This window comes from Drosophila simulans, chromosome 2R (assembly GCF_016746395.2).
Source record: "Drosophila simulans strain w501 chromosome 2R, Prin_Dsim_3.1, whole genome shotgun sequence".
NCBI lineage: Eukaryota > Metazoa > Arthropoda > Insecta > Diptera > Drosophilidae > Drosophila > Drosophila simulans.
The window spans coordinates 2,341,643-2,360,067 of record NC_052521.2 but is presented as its reverse complement, the minus strand read 5'-3'; the positions used below and the strand labels follow the sequence as shown (position 1 = coordinate 2,360,067).

Here is an 18,425-nt window from a genome sequence, read left to right as displayed (position 1 = left end):
GACTACCACATGACCCAGTTCTTCACGGACCATGGCTGTTTCCGAGGATATGTCGCGGATAATGTCGTTTGGGATGGGTCTCACGGGATCATCGTCACCATGATGAAGCGTGTTCGTAAGGACGAGATGGCCAATCGAAACGATAGATGAGGAGTACTCCCGTGTGGTGGCGGGGTAAGAGTTCTACGACAGTACGCTCAGCTGGTCGTAAAAAGGCGACTAAAGAGACAAGGAAAGTGCGTCCCGCTGCTGTACATCGCAAAAGAAGATGGAGTGTGACGTGGCATCACATCCTGCTCACCGATGAAATACTTTGACTGGCAGTTTGACAAGGACAGGGGAGAGAGGCATAGCCGGAGAGGCTGAGGGAGATTATTATTATCAATCGTGCATGCTATCTGCGGACCGTAGATGGTATCTCTAGAAGATTTCATTATATAAAATAATAATAAAAAAAAAATATATATAAAAAAAAACATAATACGTATCCCGCTTACTCTAGTGTTAAGATCGTTCTTAGAAACACGATCAGCAACCGACACCTCACTAGACATAAGTGGGCCAAGAATGGAAAGAAATTAAAAGAGTAAATAACTTTTCATTTGTGAAAAGAGAAGAGATCTGACGCATTTATCTCCTCCTACAAAGACAAGCGTAAGCTATTGCATTTTTCAGAGGTATTACCATTGGCTGTATTATAAAATGTTGGCTAGAGTGCATAATTGGTAAATATTGTAACAAAAACCACCTTTCCTATCGTATGGACGGGATCGTGAACAACACACCTATCAAAAAATTCCACTCGGCTTTTCGTGCCGCAGTCGGTACACCCCAGGCCGACGAGGCGTTACAATATAGTTGCTGCAATATAGAATTGGACATTCGCCAACTAAACTTTCAATTCAGCAGAATATGCTTATGGTTCACGATATATCACGACTGACCGATTGAATTGTTATTTGATACTTCGTTTAACTGAGTAGCGTCCTGGATAAAAAGGCCTTCAATCAGAGTGATCAACTGGGGCGATAAGGGAGGTTCCAGTATCGGAGATTGCCTGGCATTCGCTTCAGATTCGAAGTGACTTTGCTCACAGCGAAGTGCCAGTAGTCCTGCCCTGTTGGGTGACGGGTGCGTAGGTTATCTCACCAGCGATTAAATTCTGGTTGATTCCGCCCAGGGTCAGCTTTAGTTGGAGAGCTGCAGAAGGTGGTGTCCTCAAAAAGATACGCCGAAGAAGGACTCAATGTGGCACGGAACGCGGCCGAGAAGCCGAAGGTCGTCGCCTATGACGTCGACACAGCTATCGAAAGAATTCATGCAGGAGCTCCTTGAAAACAACTTCGATGATGAGATGACTCCATCACAGTTTAAGAAGTCGGTGCACCTAGGGACCAATGCGTGGTCGGTGACTGACGGCGCCACGGTAAATGTGACGCTAAAAGTAGACGACCGGGCAATGGCGAAGCTGGATGTAGGTCTTGTGTACATCAAGTGATTTCGTTCCGATGCCGATCACAGGTGCCACAGATGCGTGGGTTTCGACCACAAGGTCAGCGAAAGCCGAAAAAAGTCAACGTCTGCTGCCAGTGCGGGCAACAAGGCCATACCGCGGCGAAGTGCCTAAACCTGGTGGACTGACGGAACTGCCGTCACAGAGGGCAACCCTCGGGGCTCTCGTACGCATGATCGATATACGGCGCGGTGCTGGCGAGGGTACAAGTTAGATATTAATGTTTAGTTTCATTCAAACCAACTGTGGGTGAGACCGACCTTCGAGAATCGAGCTCGGAGTCCGACTCAGGAGATCAGGAGATTCTGCAGGCCAGCAGAACCCCCGCCATCCTGGGCCTCGACGCGAATGCAGTGTCCTCCATGACTCTCTAGTCATGCCAAGGGGCAAGCTAACTACACACGGTGTGAGCTGCTGTCAAAGTGGATGCTGGAGGCAAGAGTCGCCGCCAGTCAACAGACGTGTACACGTTCGATATCTACAGAGTTCGTAGTAATATTTACGTGACAATCGTCAACGAGGCAGCATGTATGTGGACCACATATGAGTGGACGAGTGGGAATTGAGTGACCCCAACATCATTACTGTTGTGGCCGAATCAACTACCGAGAGCGCAGTTGTTCCGTCTTGGATCTTCTCCAATGCATGTTTGCAATTGTTCAAGGAGGAAATGGTGAGTAGAGCAGCCGAACTTCCGGAAATCTTCTTAGAATCGCCTTTGGACCAGCAAGTTTCGAGCCTGCGCAGTAGAGTAAGTACACGTGTGTGCGATATTGCGCTGGGAAGAAAGTTGTTTCGCCCAGCAGGATATCACGTTGGTGGAATGCCGACATCTGCGCTGCGAGGCGAGAAGTCCGGAGACTACTCCAAGATGGAAGGAGTCGTGATGACGGTGCTTCTGCAGAGCTCTTAGTGGACGAGCTAAGGCGTGCCTCAGCCAACTACAATAAGCTCATTATGAGGGCGAATATGGGTGACTGGAATCGCTTCGTGGGAGATCATGACGATGACAAATGGTCTACAAGATTTGCCGAGGCACGGAGATTGGGTGCCTCCTCGTGAATAGCGAGTTGATCACTGATTGGGGTGACTGTGCACAAGTGCTCAAGTGCAATTTTATTCAGTTGCGTAGGAAGAGGAGCGTTTGGCCAAACTTCTTCGCCGTGTGGTTGGCTAGCGAGAATACTACCACAGTCTGCTGTTCCTTGCTGTATGAGGCGACTAATACGGCAGTAGGATTCTCTAACCATGTTTGTCGGAGCAAAAGGAGGAGGCCAACAGAGCCTCTTTTTTCGACACCACGGGTTGAGGAGCTATCCCAGACTGATCATTAAGGTAGGCCCCTGGTCGAAATGTACATAGCTATAGCTTCTAGTCAGATACGCTTATCTGGCTTATCCAGACACATGCATCTATGCTCACTTTAGGTGTATAGGTTGTCGTGGTTGTAATCCTTTCAATGTGAAACCCGCCACGTAAAACAAGTTCGAAATGACCCGACATACCCCCACGCTGAATTCCACGCTGTCATGCGAAAGGATTAGCTCCTTACTCACCAAATTCGCTCCACCTCCGGGCATCCCTGGAGGAACGTACTCACCGGGGCGGCATCTGGTGGGAATGCTGATGGGGATGCGGGTTTTGATGAGCGGGAGCCTGATGTTAGGGCTGTTGCTGCAACATTAAGCAGCACACGTTCTAGGCAATGCAGAGGCTTCATCGGCATGATGCGAGTCAGAGTCAATCTCAGATCTTTCATGTGGTGCAGGCAAGGACAAGTTTTTCAGATGAAGTAGGAAGTGGTGCTTAGATCCACACACACGGCAATTGCTGGAGTTGCACTGCCCCACTTGGTGTCCAGTCTTAGGGAAATTTCAACAATGAGCCAGTCTCTTCGCTTCTTGCAATCGACTTGCTGGCTTCAGGTTTTTAAAACTTTGGCAGTTATCAATTGAGTTCCCAAAATCCTTACAGAAGGCATGAGGCTTATGGCCAGAAGGGCGGACTAACGCAACTCAGGTGTACATCCCACCTGACTGCATGGCGCAAAGCTTGCCAAAACGAACTCCATGTTATCCAGCGTCCTGCATCGCTGCTCCAGAAACGATGCCATTTATTCCCACGTCGGCCTCGGCCATTGAGCCCATCTCATTTAGTGCACTATCGAGTTAAATTAATCCGACAGTTCACTTAAGCACTCCGCACTGCCATTAGCCACAGAATTTAAGTAATGTGCCACTCAGTAATGCCTGGAAAAATAAACGACGATTAGCAAATCTGCTTTGTAACAAATCCAATGCTCCAAAATCCAAAGCATAGTTGCCATCTGATATTTCCGTGATCGACTGGTTTCCAAGTTGATGCTGCAACTTTTCTATGTTTGTCAGGATGGCTACCTAAATATAGAATATAAGTCCATCCAGTTAGCATAGCCCTCCAGCGAATTCTTCCAAGCTCAAGAGGGGCAGCGTCGGAGCCATATGCCAGAGTGAACGCTGCTGATGGCCTCAATCACACGGAGAAAAATATTTGTGGGAGTTCAGTTGCGAGACGCTCTTTAAGATCTCCTCCCGAATAGAGGATATAAACGTTACGAGAATGTCCTCAAATCTCTCAGCCAAATCACTTTCGATTTCATCCAAATCAAGTTCTTGGAGCTCGTTAAAAATTGTTCTAAATGTTTGTTTAAGCTCAACGATCAGCTCCAACTTCACAAGAAGATCAAACTCATTACACAAAATAAACGCAGAACTTGACAAACAATCCGCTAATCTTTTCACTCGATTGTTATTTGCAGACGCCATTAAAATGTCATCCTAAATTTTCAGCAGCCATGGCAACAGCAACAACAACAAAACGGCAGAAACAGCGACTTGAAATTCAGTTCAAGCGGGAAGATGAGTGCAAAGAAGAATTAGCGGCAGCTTCCTATACTTGGCTATGTACGCGCACAAATATTCTTTATGTATATCCAATCTTGCGTAACCAACGGAGTTACTTCCAATGGTCACTGCCTTTAACTTTGCCTTAATATTGCAGACACAAAATGTTGTCCAAAAACGCAATCAGCAACAACCGTGAATTATTTAAAGTTAAAGCTAAAAAAGCTTTGTATCACGTCGTGGTCACCAAATGTTGATCTAATAAGATTTTTTGTTAGCTATTTGTATAGAGATTTCGAACGATATACTTTATTGGTGTACAATGATTCGAAAGCGAAAGTCATACACTATTCAAAGATAAGATAATGATTACAAACCCCTTAAGGCATATGGTGTGTATTGGATAAACATTTTGGTAAAACCAATGGCAACTAAACTGCTAAAGACATTGTTGACGTTACACGCTTTTTTATTAGCTATTTTAAAGCAATTAAAAAGCGAGGTTATGTAGCGATTTCAAACGATATGTTTTTATTGATTTTAGTGAGTGAGATTCTGCATCGATGTTATATGTACAAGTAACGAAAGCGAATGACGACTTAATTACAGAACGAAAACCTGAACGCTAAGCGAGAATACCAGCGCGAGAGAACAAATGAATTTAGGTCTTGCTGGCTGAGTGACCCGAATAATATGTTTCCTTCACTAAAATTGAGAACTTCACCGGAAAACTGGAACTTTACGGTTGAATATCGAAGATTCGGACACATGAAACCAACCAGTGGTTTCAAGGCCAATTGGTTTTGATAACTATTCATCCAAATTCATTCTGTGCATACCAACAAATTATAAAACGACATGTTGCATGCCAATTCCAATGTCCAAAATTAACTGTTTGCAATCATGCTCTGCATCCGAACGAACAAATACATGATCACATTGAAAATGTATCGAAATACGTACGTGGATCACCATTTTTATCGGTGAAAAAGAAAAAAACCATCTTTTGGTCTCTGGTGCGGAAATGATGCAAAAAAAATTGCTCACGGAAATTCTCGATACAGAAATAGTCAAACAAATCAACTAATAGTGACAGTGTTCCGACCTTAGGTTTGTCTGGATGACACAAAAGGATCAGTTATTAGTTGGGACCGTCCATCCCAGAAAATTAAAACGTCAAATCCGCCCAGATATTTGATCTATACGGGCATTTTACCCCGTAGTAGTATTTATGCAGCCCATACTTGGGTGGGATCGACTGTTTGAGCTACAGCGCTGATCTGCAAACTTTAAATGCAATACATTTTCATAGGCTCATATCAAAAACTAAAACAAAAAAGGCACACATTCGTGAATGCATCCGAGGAAGCGTACGGATTAGCATTACGAATTAAAGCCAAGTACCATAAATGCCTATGATGGAGTTTTATAAAAAATTTCAAACATTAAAATATGTATATACCTCAGGAAGCAAATATGATCAATACAATAATTTATATTTGGCACTACTTTTACAATAGATTTTAAAATTTACTTGCTAAAATTAAAAAAGGTGAGGGGCAGAATACAAGTACACAATTTTAATGTGTTTATTTTAAATGGCTGATTATATCTACGAAGTTTTTTTAATTTGTTTTGCTATTTGAAATTTTAATAAAACCATTTGTATTATTAAAACTGGGATATTCTTATTTTATTTATTAAATTATGTGATTAGTGCTCTAAATATTTTTTTAATATGATATTTTACAATTAAGTTGAGTAAATTTAGCAAAACCAATTTTGCTATTGGAATATAAGTTAATATTATTTAAACTTTGAATTCATTTATGTATTTTTAAATACTTTAATAATAAAAAAACAACCAATTTTATAGTTGTTTTCTAACCATTTCTGAAAGCATTGCAGATTCATTAGACATAACGGCACCACTGGAATCGTTAGCACCATATAATGTGCTTGTTCCGCGTTGAATGGTTCTGTCCTCATAGCGAGTACGTCCCTGTGAAGCCATCGGTCTATTAAGTGTATTGTTTACGTTATTCGGTGAACTTGGTGGAGTATTATGTGCAGTAAAATGTTTACTAACAAAATCTTGCTCTTTCCATCCATTTTTTTTATAAACGTCTCGCAATTCATTATGTTGCCACATGGTGTATAAAACTTGACTTGCAAATTTCAACACACAGGAGGTATATTTTTCTTTCCGTTTTGTTATGTTCATAAGTCTATCTATCCCACCCGAATCCAATAGGGAACGGGAAAACTCTGGATTTTTTTTTATAACCTCATTAATTGTTGCTAATACAGCTGTGATTGTATCATCTGATGTATTTTGGTCATGTTGTACATTTCCAGATGGAAGTTTCTGAACTAAGTCGCGCATTGCGTACTTTCCAATTAGTTCTTTGTTGCGTTGATCTATAGCTAAATTGCGCAGTGCTGTGGCGACTGCACAAACTACGCGATCCACTTCCATCCTTAGAAGCTCAACAAGTATCGGTAGACCTTTCTCTTTACGCACTGTTGCGCGAATATCAATACTGGGTTGCCAATAGCATGCAGACAAATTTTGAATAGCTCCAGCAGCGGCTTCAAGTGTTTCTGGATTAGAACAACTTTGCAATAATGACAAATAGTATTGAACTACTTCAGGTTGCCATAATTGTTCATATCCCTTGTTTAACTTGTTATATGTTACAGAACTTTTAGAATAGTCAGCGGAAATGTTGTATTCGTTGAGAGCATCGGAATTATTAGCTTCTTTTTTTTTTTTATTTGTTCCAAAACAGCCCAAATTTTCTCCTAAAAATAAATAGGAAATATTTATATTTCAATAATATAATATTTAATAATATAATATAATAATAATATATATAATATAATAATAATATATATAATATAATAATAATATATAATAATATAATTTTTCAATAATTTTATGTAAGGAGTACATTTTTTATTTTGTAATTGTAAATTTGTTATTTGTCAACCATTCACCATTTTTCTTATAGGTAAAAGCGACAAGCACTTAAAGATTGAAAGGTTAAACATGGAAAGGTTTCAGTTTTTGGGACGAAAGATGGTTATACCCGTTACTCGTAAAACAAAAGAGTACAGTAGTTTCTTTGTATGTAACAGGTAGAAGGAAGCGTTTCGGACATCAAAATATATATATTCTTGATCCGGATCAACTGCCCTTTCCGTATGTCTGTCCGTCCATTTGAACGTCGAGTTTTCAGGAACTATAAAAGCTAGAAGGTTAAGATTAAGAATACAGATTCTATAGACAAGCAAGCGCAAGTTTTTTGACCCATGTTGCCACGCCCACAAGCTGCCTAAAACTGCCAAGCCCACCATTTTTGCAAAATGTTTTGATATTTTTTCATATTTTTATCGATTTTACTTTTCCTTCATACGTTTTAACCAATCTTGGATACTGTTTTACTCTACGATTAACGAGAATACTTTTCCACCATTGCGGGCGTGACAGCTTAGTCCGGTTTGCGGACGTTGTACTCGGACGTTGATACAGATTAGGACTATAAATACTTATATGGAGACAAATATCTCCTTTACTGCGTTGCCATTTCTGACTTAATCAAGCAAAAAGATAAGATATTATTTTAAATATTTTTATTAGTCTTGTAAGTTTCTATTGATTTCATAAAAAAAACTTTTTGTCACTCTAACGCCCACAAGCCGCCCATTTTTTGTCATTATATTCTCCAATATCTCCTGAAATATTATAAAATTTTGTGTTCTCACTTCCACTAGCTGAGTAACTACTAATCGGGGAACTTGACTATAGCATTCTCTCTTGTTTTTCATTATTGTCATGAAGTATCTATATTTTTCGCAAATTCGATTCATACATGAGTAACAGGCGGGAAATATAAACAAAAATAACCTTTTTTTATTTATTTACCTTTAGATGATGATGGAATAACTTTTTCTGGTGTTATAAAGGGATGTTTGTCGTAATTGGGATCATCAACTTCTTGACATCGGTATGAAAGATTCCGAAGTATACATACGCAATTTTCTACAGTTTTATTTCCAATATTATTTTTCTCAATTGATGTTCGCACAACATAAAGAAGGCATTCAACTAAGTGCTCACAATTTCGAAGACATCCTCTTGCATGTTCTCCAGCTGAACTGACATTTCGTAAAACTCCAGAAGCATTTCGAAATACTGTAGAAAAGCATGTTTCTCCACAACAAACTGCATCCCAACCAGAATGTGGCTTAATAACGCTGCAAACTACAGCAATGAGCGCTTCATCAATAATTGACCGTTTCAAGTCTTCACAGGAAGACATATTCCACAAAACGCCAGTCACCAATTCTTTTACTTCTGTTTCTTGTGACCGACATAAAAGATGTACCAAAGCTGCTATTCCACCAGCGTTCTTTATTCCACGTTTGTTTTCATCATTTTGTCTTCCGTAAGATAAATTACGTAAAGCACCGCAGGCATTTCTGAAACAAAAAAAAAGGTCTTAACTTCCGACATATATGAAAATTATAAACGTAATTTAAAACAATATAAAATCGACAATCTTTGACAATCTAAAATCGATAATCTTTTTCTAAAGTAAAAAAAATCGAACAATGTTTGTTGTTTCCCTACGTTAAGCTAATAAACTTCCTTATTAGCGATTTTAAAGCATTAAAAATACGAGATTTATTTAGCGATTTAAATGTTTTTATTGGTTTTAGCGAACGAGATTCTGCGTCGATGAGATATGTACAAGATAACTACAGCGAATGATACAGCGCGACTTAATTGCAGAGCGAACAGCAGAATACTAAGCCAAAGGTGTAGGCGCGAGAGTACTAGAAAGAGAGCGAGAGAGGGGAGCTTAGATAAGGAAAGATATTGCTGCACAGCTGAGGTGCGGCAGAGTTTAACTATCTCCAAAGATGACATATTTACAAAGTATAAAGTAAGGTATTGCTAGCGGCTGCGTGACCGGACATACTCCATCCGTTTAATGCGTGTCTTTCAACAGAAGTCTTGAGGGGTAGCATATACAGCAGATCAGATCGCTGGGAGATAAACTTGATCCACAGGGCACGTCCGACTTCGTATGCCGCTTTCTTCTGTACAAGAGAGGCGTGGTGGGTTCCACTCTGACTTAACCAGCAGCGCTCCACCTCCGGGCATTCTTACAGGACCGTATCCACCGGGGGCTGTTTGATTGGTGCTGCGGGTCCTGATTGGAATAAGGGTGTTGAAGCGAGGGAGGCTACTGCTGCAAGGCTGTTGCTGCATTTCCTATCCGGGATCGGCGGTAGCTTTTGAGAGTCGCTGAGTGGTCCCTGGCCACTTGTTGACCCACAACCCCTTAAAGTTGGCGGTGGCATTGCGTAAGGTGGTTTAACCATTCCACCGGGTCCTACTTGTGGCGCCATAATCTCAGGGGCATGCGCCTGGAGAACTAAACGTCAGCATAGTTGCCATCGGAAATTTCCAGTGAGGGAATGGTTTCCAGCGCAGTGTCCCACATCATGTCTGTCGTAGATGCTGCAGCTTTTTTATGTTGGTGAGGTCAGGAGGGCTATCTATTATCGCCGTAAACATGAAAAAAGTTCAGCCAGTTAGCAAAGCCAGTTGCAAGCTCAAGAGGGGGCAGCGACGGTGCGCTATTTCGGAGTGAACGCAGCTAAAGTCCACAATCACACGGACAAATGGCGTCAGTAAAGGCATTTGTTGCGCGGCGCACTTTAAAATCTCCCCCCGAACTGAGGACTAAAGCGTTAAAAGAAGATCAACAAATTTATCACTCAAATTTGTTTCATTTTCATCTAAATCAAGTTTTTCAAGTTCGCTCATCAGCCCCAACCTCTCAAGAAGAACAGAATGGTCAAACGAAGCTAACGTTCTGCATTGACAAAATATCCGCTATTCGTTCCACTATTTAATATATTGCAGTTGCCTTGCGCTTTAATAATGTCACCCTGTTTGCATCAGCGATAACGTTTCCAGAATGGAGACAGCAGTCAATGGAGACAACAACGAAACGGCAAAGACAGCGATTTGAAATTCGGTTCAAGCACGAAGATATGCGCAAAGCCGAATTAACGGAAGCTTCCGTTGTTTGGCTATGAAAGCGTAGCCAACGGGTTTACTTCTAATGTTCACTGCCTTTAATTTTGTCTGAATATTACAGACAGCAAAACGGCGTTGTCAAAATATTTATTCTCATCGATGTTTATTGGAAAAGAAAATATTTTTTTATTTGGGCAACCAATTAGGCGTCAGTTAATAGAATTTTTTATTTGCTACTTTCGGAGTTATATAAAAGCGATTTAGTGCATAACGATATTGAAGGTTTATTTGTTGTTTAATCGAGATGATACGCAAGTTAATTATAAAGTGAAAGCTAATGTGGCAGCATATAAGCAATAAATTTAGGAACTATTAGCGGCAGCGAGGCCCCACAAAATCTATAATTTGGAACTATCGCTGCGAATATGGTTTCATGGGAGCAAGATACCCTGTTTTTCCACTCTTCATCTACCTTGAAAAATTCGTTAATTTCTTTGCGTTGATTATCGCATAATATCCACTCATTGTCACATGTATCGTTTCATATGTACACTGCGAGCTTTCCTTGTAATTTCCACGATTTAGCGAACTGGATCTTGCCCCACGGCTTGAATTTTGAAACTTAAAGAAGCTCTGTTTTAAATGCCGTAGTCCCACGTATATGGTATCGTTAGTGGTGCTGGTTCATGGCTCAACGCATCCAAGAAAAGGGCTAATTATGTTCAAGGCATGTAGCTGCTACTGCCTTTCAAATTCAGGAGGTAAATTTTCATATACACCCAGAGGACTTTCCTATTGCTCTCAAGATAATTTTTGGTTGGGGGAAGTTGAAGGTTCGAAGGTTCAGCGGTTACTCATCAAGTGGAATTTGACATTCTGGCTCGGTCATTTATGACGATGGCCAGCATTGCCGAGGTCCGCGCCATTATAAAGGACTTCAAGGTGTCAGTCGTCGAAGTCCACGCTGGTGAAGACGCAGGAGCTTTCCGCGGCTATCGCTACACACAATGTGAAGGTACGAGCATTCGGCGAAGCTTCGCTGGGCACCAAACAGCCGTATTTAGCCTGCCCGTCCCCAAAGGGGAGACAGTCTCAAAACCCAGCCGCATTAAATTCTCTGTGCCGGATCCGCGAGCTGAGTGTCCCGCCACGATGCTATAACTGCCTAGAGATGGGCTGCATTGCAAGTGAATGCAAGAGCCCAATAGGCAGGAGTGTTAGGTGCAAATATTCGGGACACAAGACTTCAGGGTGCTCCAAGAGGCCCAGTTGCTTTGTTTTCGTCGCTTCCGACAAAAAGAACACGAAGCATCAAGCAGGTGGCACATAATGCCCCTCGGAATGCGGGTACTCGCAGAAACCGTCTTCATGCTACTAAGTAAACTTTACATGAATCATTTCGGGGTGGTGCAGGAGCTGCTCACCTAGACCGTCTGCAATCTAAAGGCAGAGGTGGCTCTTCTTAGCGAGAGGTACAGGGTTAACCCTTGTGGCAAATGGGTTTCAGACCGAAAAGGCAAATCACCCATATGTGTATGCGGGGAGGTCGCAACGAAGGTAGTCTAGGTAATGGCAGATTTATCTGTGTAAAGGTAGGCAGGATCTGGATCTATAGCTGCTACCTGGAACCAAGCCTCTGCCTTAATGCGCTCAACAGGACGCAGTAACGTCGTAGTCGGAGGGGACTTCAACGTGTGGGCACTGGAGTGAGGCTCACCACACACAACTCCTAGAGGCATCAATCCATAAAGCATTCGCTACGCTGAACGTTCCTGACCGAGGAATGTGACGAGGAAGACGTACCGAAGGCACCACACCGCCGTTTTCTGGTGGAGGGACGAGATTGCCGTATAGAGCATCATCTGCCTACGCGCTAGGACACTCGTCTCGTGGCACCTCTCGCCAGGAAGATTGTCACGAGGAGTATAAGGTCGTGAAAAGGGCATTCAAGAAGGCGATTAGAGCCAGCAAGCGCGAATGCTGTCTACAACTTGGTGAAGCGGGGACGTGTCAAGTGGAGACGAATTGCGGCTGGTCACGGAGCCCGAGTTCCTGGCGGTTGCGAGGAACCTTAAAGCCAAGGTACCAGTTCCTGATCGGATCCCAAACAAGGCAACCAAGCTGTTGTCAATACACCCGAAAAGGACCGCCGATTTATTCAATAAAAGTCTAAGCGAGGGAAAGTTTCCCAAAGGATAGAAACTCCTAATCCCGGACAAGCCAGGCAAGCCCCCGGTAGGACCATATTCATACAGACCCATTTGCCTGCTGAACACGATTGAAAAGGTCTTTGAGAAGGCGATTGCGGCGTGGCTTGAGCAATAGCGGCAGCGGGGGGACTTCCTCCGAGCCAGTACGGATGTCGGAAGGGATAGTCGACGCTAGACGCGATCTCCACGGCTGTGAGCGGTGAGGACAGCCTTTGCCTTTCGCACAATATCGGACGATGCTGCTATAGTCATCGCTGGGCAGGTTTACCTTGGAGAACTAGTGCGGGAAGCCAAGAGCTTCGCCCACGAAGGACAGCGCCCTATAACGCAAAATCTGAGGCAAAAAAGGCCAGCAGGAGGCGTAGCCTAGACAACCGGCAAAACGCTTGGGACAACTCTTCCAAAGGACCATGGACCCACAGGCTGATCCCAAAAGTGGAGCCCTGGGTTAACAGGACGCACGGCCAGATTGACTTCTACTTTACTTTAAGTGCTGAGTAGACACTGCTGCTTTCGGGGTACCTTAAACGCTTCGAGATGACGGCTGTCCGGAGTGCGGCGAAGGAATTGTATAGGATGCCTATCACGTCATCTTTGAATGTCATCGTTTTCACCACGACCGGCTAGCGCTGGAGGCGGTTGCGGATAAGTGCCGAATCCCTAATTCTGAAAAACCTGAGGACAAGGGAGGCAGCTACCAAATAAGCAGCGTCCGTTATGAATGTTTAAATAAAGGAATACAAAACAAAAAAAAAAAAAAACATAATAGGGGTCCCATTCGATCTCCTGAACTCAAGGACCAATACGAGGGTTTTTTGGGCGACTATCTACACCGGGGCCATAAAGAACAGCTTAGACCAGATCAGATACAGCAAGGTGGGACCGGATCCAGAAGCATTAATTAGCTTCGGGGTGCCAGCCTACCTAGTCAGGATTATTCGCAGCTACTTCTCGGAACGGGTCCTACTCTGCGAGACGTCAGGAGTCTTCAGGCACCAGATCACCGGTGGAGTCCCGCAAGGCTCGGTTCTTGGCCCGCTTCTACGGAACGCCATGTATGACGGGATACTTCGCCTACCGCTGGTTGGGAAGAGGGAGATCGTAGGCTTCGAGGACGACGTGGCTTTTCTCGTTGTTGACAAGCATCCCGGTAAGACTGAGGAAACGTGCAAAAAAAACATCAGGGCCATTGAACAGTGGCTCAGCTCAATGGGGCAATTAGGTACCTGGGAGTCATGATAAACACCAGGCTTTCGTTCCGAGAACACCTAGCCTACGCTAGCTCGAAAGCAGCAGGAGTAAATCGGGCGTTATCAACCATAATGTTGAACACCCGAGGCCCAAAACAGGCGAGTAGACGGCTGCTGACGAGCGCCGGCCGCGCTACTATGCTATATGCCGACCTGGTGTGGGCAAAAGCGCTTGATATAAATAGCTACGCTTAGGGGCTTCGGGTAACATTTAACCCATAGATTGACGACACTACGTATCTGCTGCGCATTCAGAACAGTTTCCAAAGAGGTGGAATTGGTGATCACAGGAATACGGCCTCTAGACCTATTAGCGCAGGAAGACAAAGTGGTCAACCAAACCAACAGTGGAAGCCTCTCCTCCTGCGCCAAGAGGTCAATACGAGCAGAAGCAAGGCAGCGCACCCTGGAGACATGCAGCACAGGTGGAGCAACGGTCTAAAGGGCCGCTGGAAGCAGCAGTTTCTAATTCTCAAGCCGTGGATAGAACGAAATAACGTCCCATTTAACGCAGCTGATCAGTGGGCACGGTTCCTTTCGCAGCTATCTGCAGCGGTTTGGACACGATGAGGCGGATGATTCCCCATGGTGCGGAAGTGGACGGAGTAAAACCCCAGAGCACAATCTCTTCTCGTGCGAAAAATATGCAAGCGAAAGGAGATCCCTGTAAACCGTACTTGGCAGCAGACTGAATGCGGATAATCTAGTCCTATTCATGCTGCAGGAGGAGGTGGAATAGCAAGCGGTGAAAAGCTTCGCCGCAGCGGTAACAACCGAGCTCAGCCGAGAGAGCCAGAAGGGTCCACGATTGAGCAAATCTTGATCGTCCGCGCGAAGCAATGCTTCAGGGCCATACCGCGGGGGGGTTCTGTATTTGCCCTCCAAATTGTTATTCTGTTTACTTTTGTTCTAATAAATGTTAAATGTCTAATAAACGAATTAAAAAAAAAACACCAGCTCAGATAGAGGAAAGCCCAGTTTTCTATTATTTTTTATTACACTAACCTTGAACGCATTGTTTGGCGCAAAAACGAGACCGACCCACTGCTTCATTTTCGCCTGTTGCCGTACCCATTTCTGGCGGTTAGAGTTTTAAAACTACTGGCCGATGACCGAATCATTCTCGGGAGGTGCTATTCTTGGGAAGTGTCATTCTCCGGGGGGCTATTCTTGGGAAGTGTCATTCTCCGGGGGGCTATTCTTGGGAGAATACCGTCTTAAGAGCTTTGAGAGATTTTGTCGTCAAGAGTCCAGAGAACCCAGAGAGGAGAGAGGATCCAATCCTGCGCAAAAGCCCAGGATTCCAAAATCATGGACTGGAAAGATCAGGGGCACGAAAAAGGGCTTCCCGTAAAGGAAGACCCACTCTTTTAAACCAACAGACAGGAAGTCAAGAGTGCGCCTCGTGAGAGAAGGCCTACAATCAAAAGGAATTTAAACAAATTTCCAAGCAGCAAGCAGCCATGGTCAACAAACTTTCGCAGCGTCTATATCTCTAGAATCTGTATGCATAATCTCAACCTTCTAGCTTTTATAGTTCCGAAACGTTCATACGGACAGACGGGCGAACGGACGGAGAGATGGACATAGCCGTATCGACTCGGCTATTAATCCTGATCGAGAATTTATAAAGTTGATATAGTCGAAAACGCTTCCTTCTACCTGTTATATCCTTTTCAACGGGTATAATTTCATAGCGGACGCTCTATCCCACCACTTGAGGAGACATACTTGAGTGAATAAGTTTTTATTTATTTATTTTATTATTATAACACATCACTTAAATCTATAACGATATTATGACCAGAGAAAAAGCTGAACAATATTTGATAGACCGTTTTTGCGGAAAAAAAAGCGTTGTATATTTAGAGTGAAATCACCCGCACGCACACATACTAACCATAAACACCAAATAAACAAACATTTTATGAAATTCGATTTTGTTGAAAAACATAACCAATTGTGCAGAATTTAAAAAATTGATCTTGACACAGAAATCTACAAAGCTTTTCAGGGAGACTTACTAGTTCTCTAATAGCCGGCTACTTATCCAGAGTATAAATGCAGTATTTGGAATCCGTCAAAAACAGAGCATATCCATTCTACACCCACAACTCCCCAACCACACACACTATTGTAAACAATCACACACACACATTAATGTCTAAGTACGAAATGTAATCAAATCGAGAGCCCTTCGATTAAGCTTAGCTGTCATTTACGCACAGCAAAGTGCAAAAGTCCGAAATCTAGACTCTGTGGCGAGCCAACGTCCACGTCCCCTAAACATTCGATCACTTTTCTTTCTTTTGTACACATATAAAAAAACCAAACCCCACAAATATGCTGACTAGACATTTCCGTTTCTCACAACTTACTTCGAGCCGATCAAAACTCTGTACATTTAGTCTTAAGCTGAGATTTCTTAAATAAAGACGTTCACCGAAATTGTTCGTGTTTTGGATTTAAAGTTGGTTCAGCGTTGATCTTTGTCTTTGTTATTGACGGATCATTTATTCGACTGACAAATTAATAACTACGTAAGTATATATATATTAGAGAAAAATCAAAAGTTGTAACATAGCCGTATTTTTGGAGTCTTCTTGTTGTAAGATCTCACACCCGCAACTAAAATAAATCTTTCCTTAATCATCACAAGGCAATAATATTTATATAATATAATTTTTTAAAAGTTAATGGTGAAGTATTATATACATAACTTCTTGTTAGAAAGACCATTTTATATTGCTGTAATCATGACTGCGGACAACAACTTACAAATGCTCTAAATTGATAGTCAGGAAAAACTTCTATGAACGTTTAAGACAGTGATATTTATTACATTTCTTGTATTTAAAGATTTGTACTTACTTATGTATTTCCGGAGAATCATAAGATAGCAGTCGAACTAATGGTGGTATACCTCCCAGAGATCTTGTACGTTGCTTGTTTGGGTCATCCATGTAGCACAAATGCTGTAGATAGGCTGCTGCATTAGCTTTTATAGCACTACTCGGGTTGCTTAAAAAGCTTATTACTTCTGAAAGATTTGGATCCCGCCATCTCATTGTAGAACAAATATCATTTTCTGATCCTTCTATGTAATCATCCTTTTCTTCCAATCTCTGCGGCACAGTATTTATAGAGCTCATGGCGAATTGAGGTAATTTAAATTCAGCTGAACTTTTAAAGGTTCTACATTGGGAATCCGCAACAGCTTCTGCTCCATTTAGGTTATCATTAAAAGGCCTTCCAGAAAATGGTTTAATATTTGAAGTCGTGTTTTGAATTCCTGTATAGTTTGCATCCGACGTATAGCAGTAAGGTACGACAGCTTCAGCGGTGTACTCAGAGTCTATTCCACAAGTTAAACCAGCTACACCATATTCGGATGTATCCTCATATTGACCCCCTTGTACATATCTCACTGTTGTAGCTAATGGATGGTTCTCTATGTCTGGAATGGAATTGTCTGTAGAGGTCGTCTCAATCTTATTTTGAGAGCAGTGCGGCGCAACTTTTGTTATTGCACCTATTCCTGTGGGCTTTGTTATATATAACGGAGTGCTTGAATATCCTGATGCCGAAAATTGATCATAATTTGGAAAAGACGCAAATTGGGATTGCATGTTTGCAGACTCATGCGTCAATGAAAGGTCCATGTTTATGTGAGTTGAATTCATATTTAAACTGAAAAGGAAGTTAAATTTCATTAATATACGAACTCTTGGCATATTTAAAGACTGTCAGTCCAATCTAGATGTAATTTCGATTGGTTCGGAGTTCAATCCAAATGATTACCTGCCAGTACTTACAATATGAATTGCAATAATTTATTGTACTGGCTACAGATCTGGCTCCAGGCTCTCTCAAATTTTTGTTCAAAAGCCAAAGAGCGGAGAGCTCTACAACCAGCAACAGACTCCTGGTCATGTATGTAGTCCCACGGGAAACAATTGCAGTCCTAAGCCCCAATAAAATTCTGGCATTTATACAGTGCATTGGACTTCAGGGGGATCTTTGAGTCATGAAGGGGTAGTACAATAGATCCGACTGGGTCGCAGTACACCTACAAACCCATTAAATAATAATAAATTAAAAAAATTTTAAAAAAATTAAGGAACCTTCTGCATCTTTTAACCTTCTTCCCTGATTATAACACCGCTTTAAATTCGAATAAGTGAATATCCGATTATGGCTTATTTTAAACAACTTTGATTTGGATTTATAAAAAATTTGTCTTATCAATGAAATACGTACATATTTAGAGAATTTCATACAAGACGCGGAACAGGGACTTTATTTTTTGACTTAGATAAATCGTATACCTGAACATTTTAAAAGACATTTTGAGATAATACTGCTTTTATAACAACTGAACAAATGAGGAACTTAAACGAACAATGTGTAATTAGCGCAGCCGCACCAGAATTAATTTATTTAAAGATGCTTTGTATTGGCAAAACACGAAAATGCAGTTCCTAAGATTTATGTGTGCAAGTTATCCAACCC

The 18,425-nt window shown here is 42.3% G+C and overlaps 1 protein-coding gene across 1 annotated transcript; it reads right to left on the bottom strand.

Annotated features, from left to right (window-relative positions):
- Window positions 1-8,315: 8,315 nt before the first annotated feature.
- Window positions 8,316-17,603, bottom strand: LOC27207504 (armadillo repeat protein deleted in velo-cardio-facial syndrome homolog). Its single transcript, XM_039292828.2, has 2 exons — window positions 16,785-17,603; window positions 8,316-8,880 (listed from the first exon to the last, which is right to left on the bottom strand). The coding sequence occupies exons 1-2, from the start codon at window positions 17,594-17,596 to the stop codon at window positions 8,316-8,318; spliced, it is 1,377 nt and encodes a 458-aa protein (XP_039148762.1). The 5' UTR covers window positions 17,597-17,603.
- Window positions 17,604-18,425: the final 822 nt, after the last annotated feature.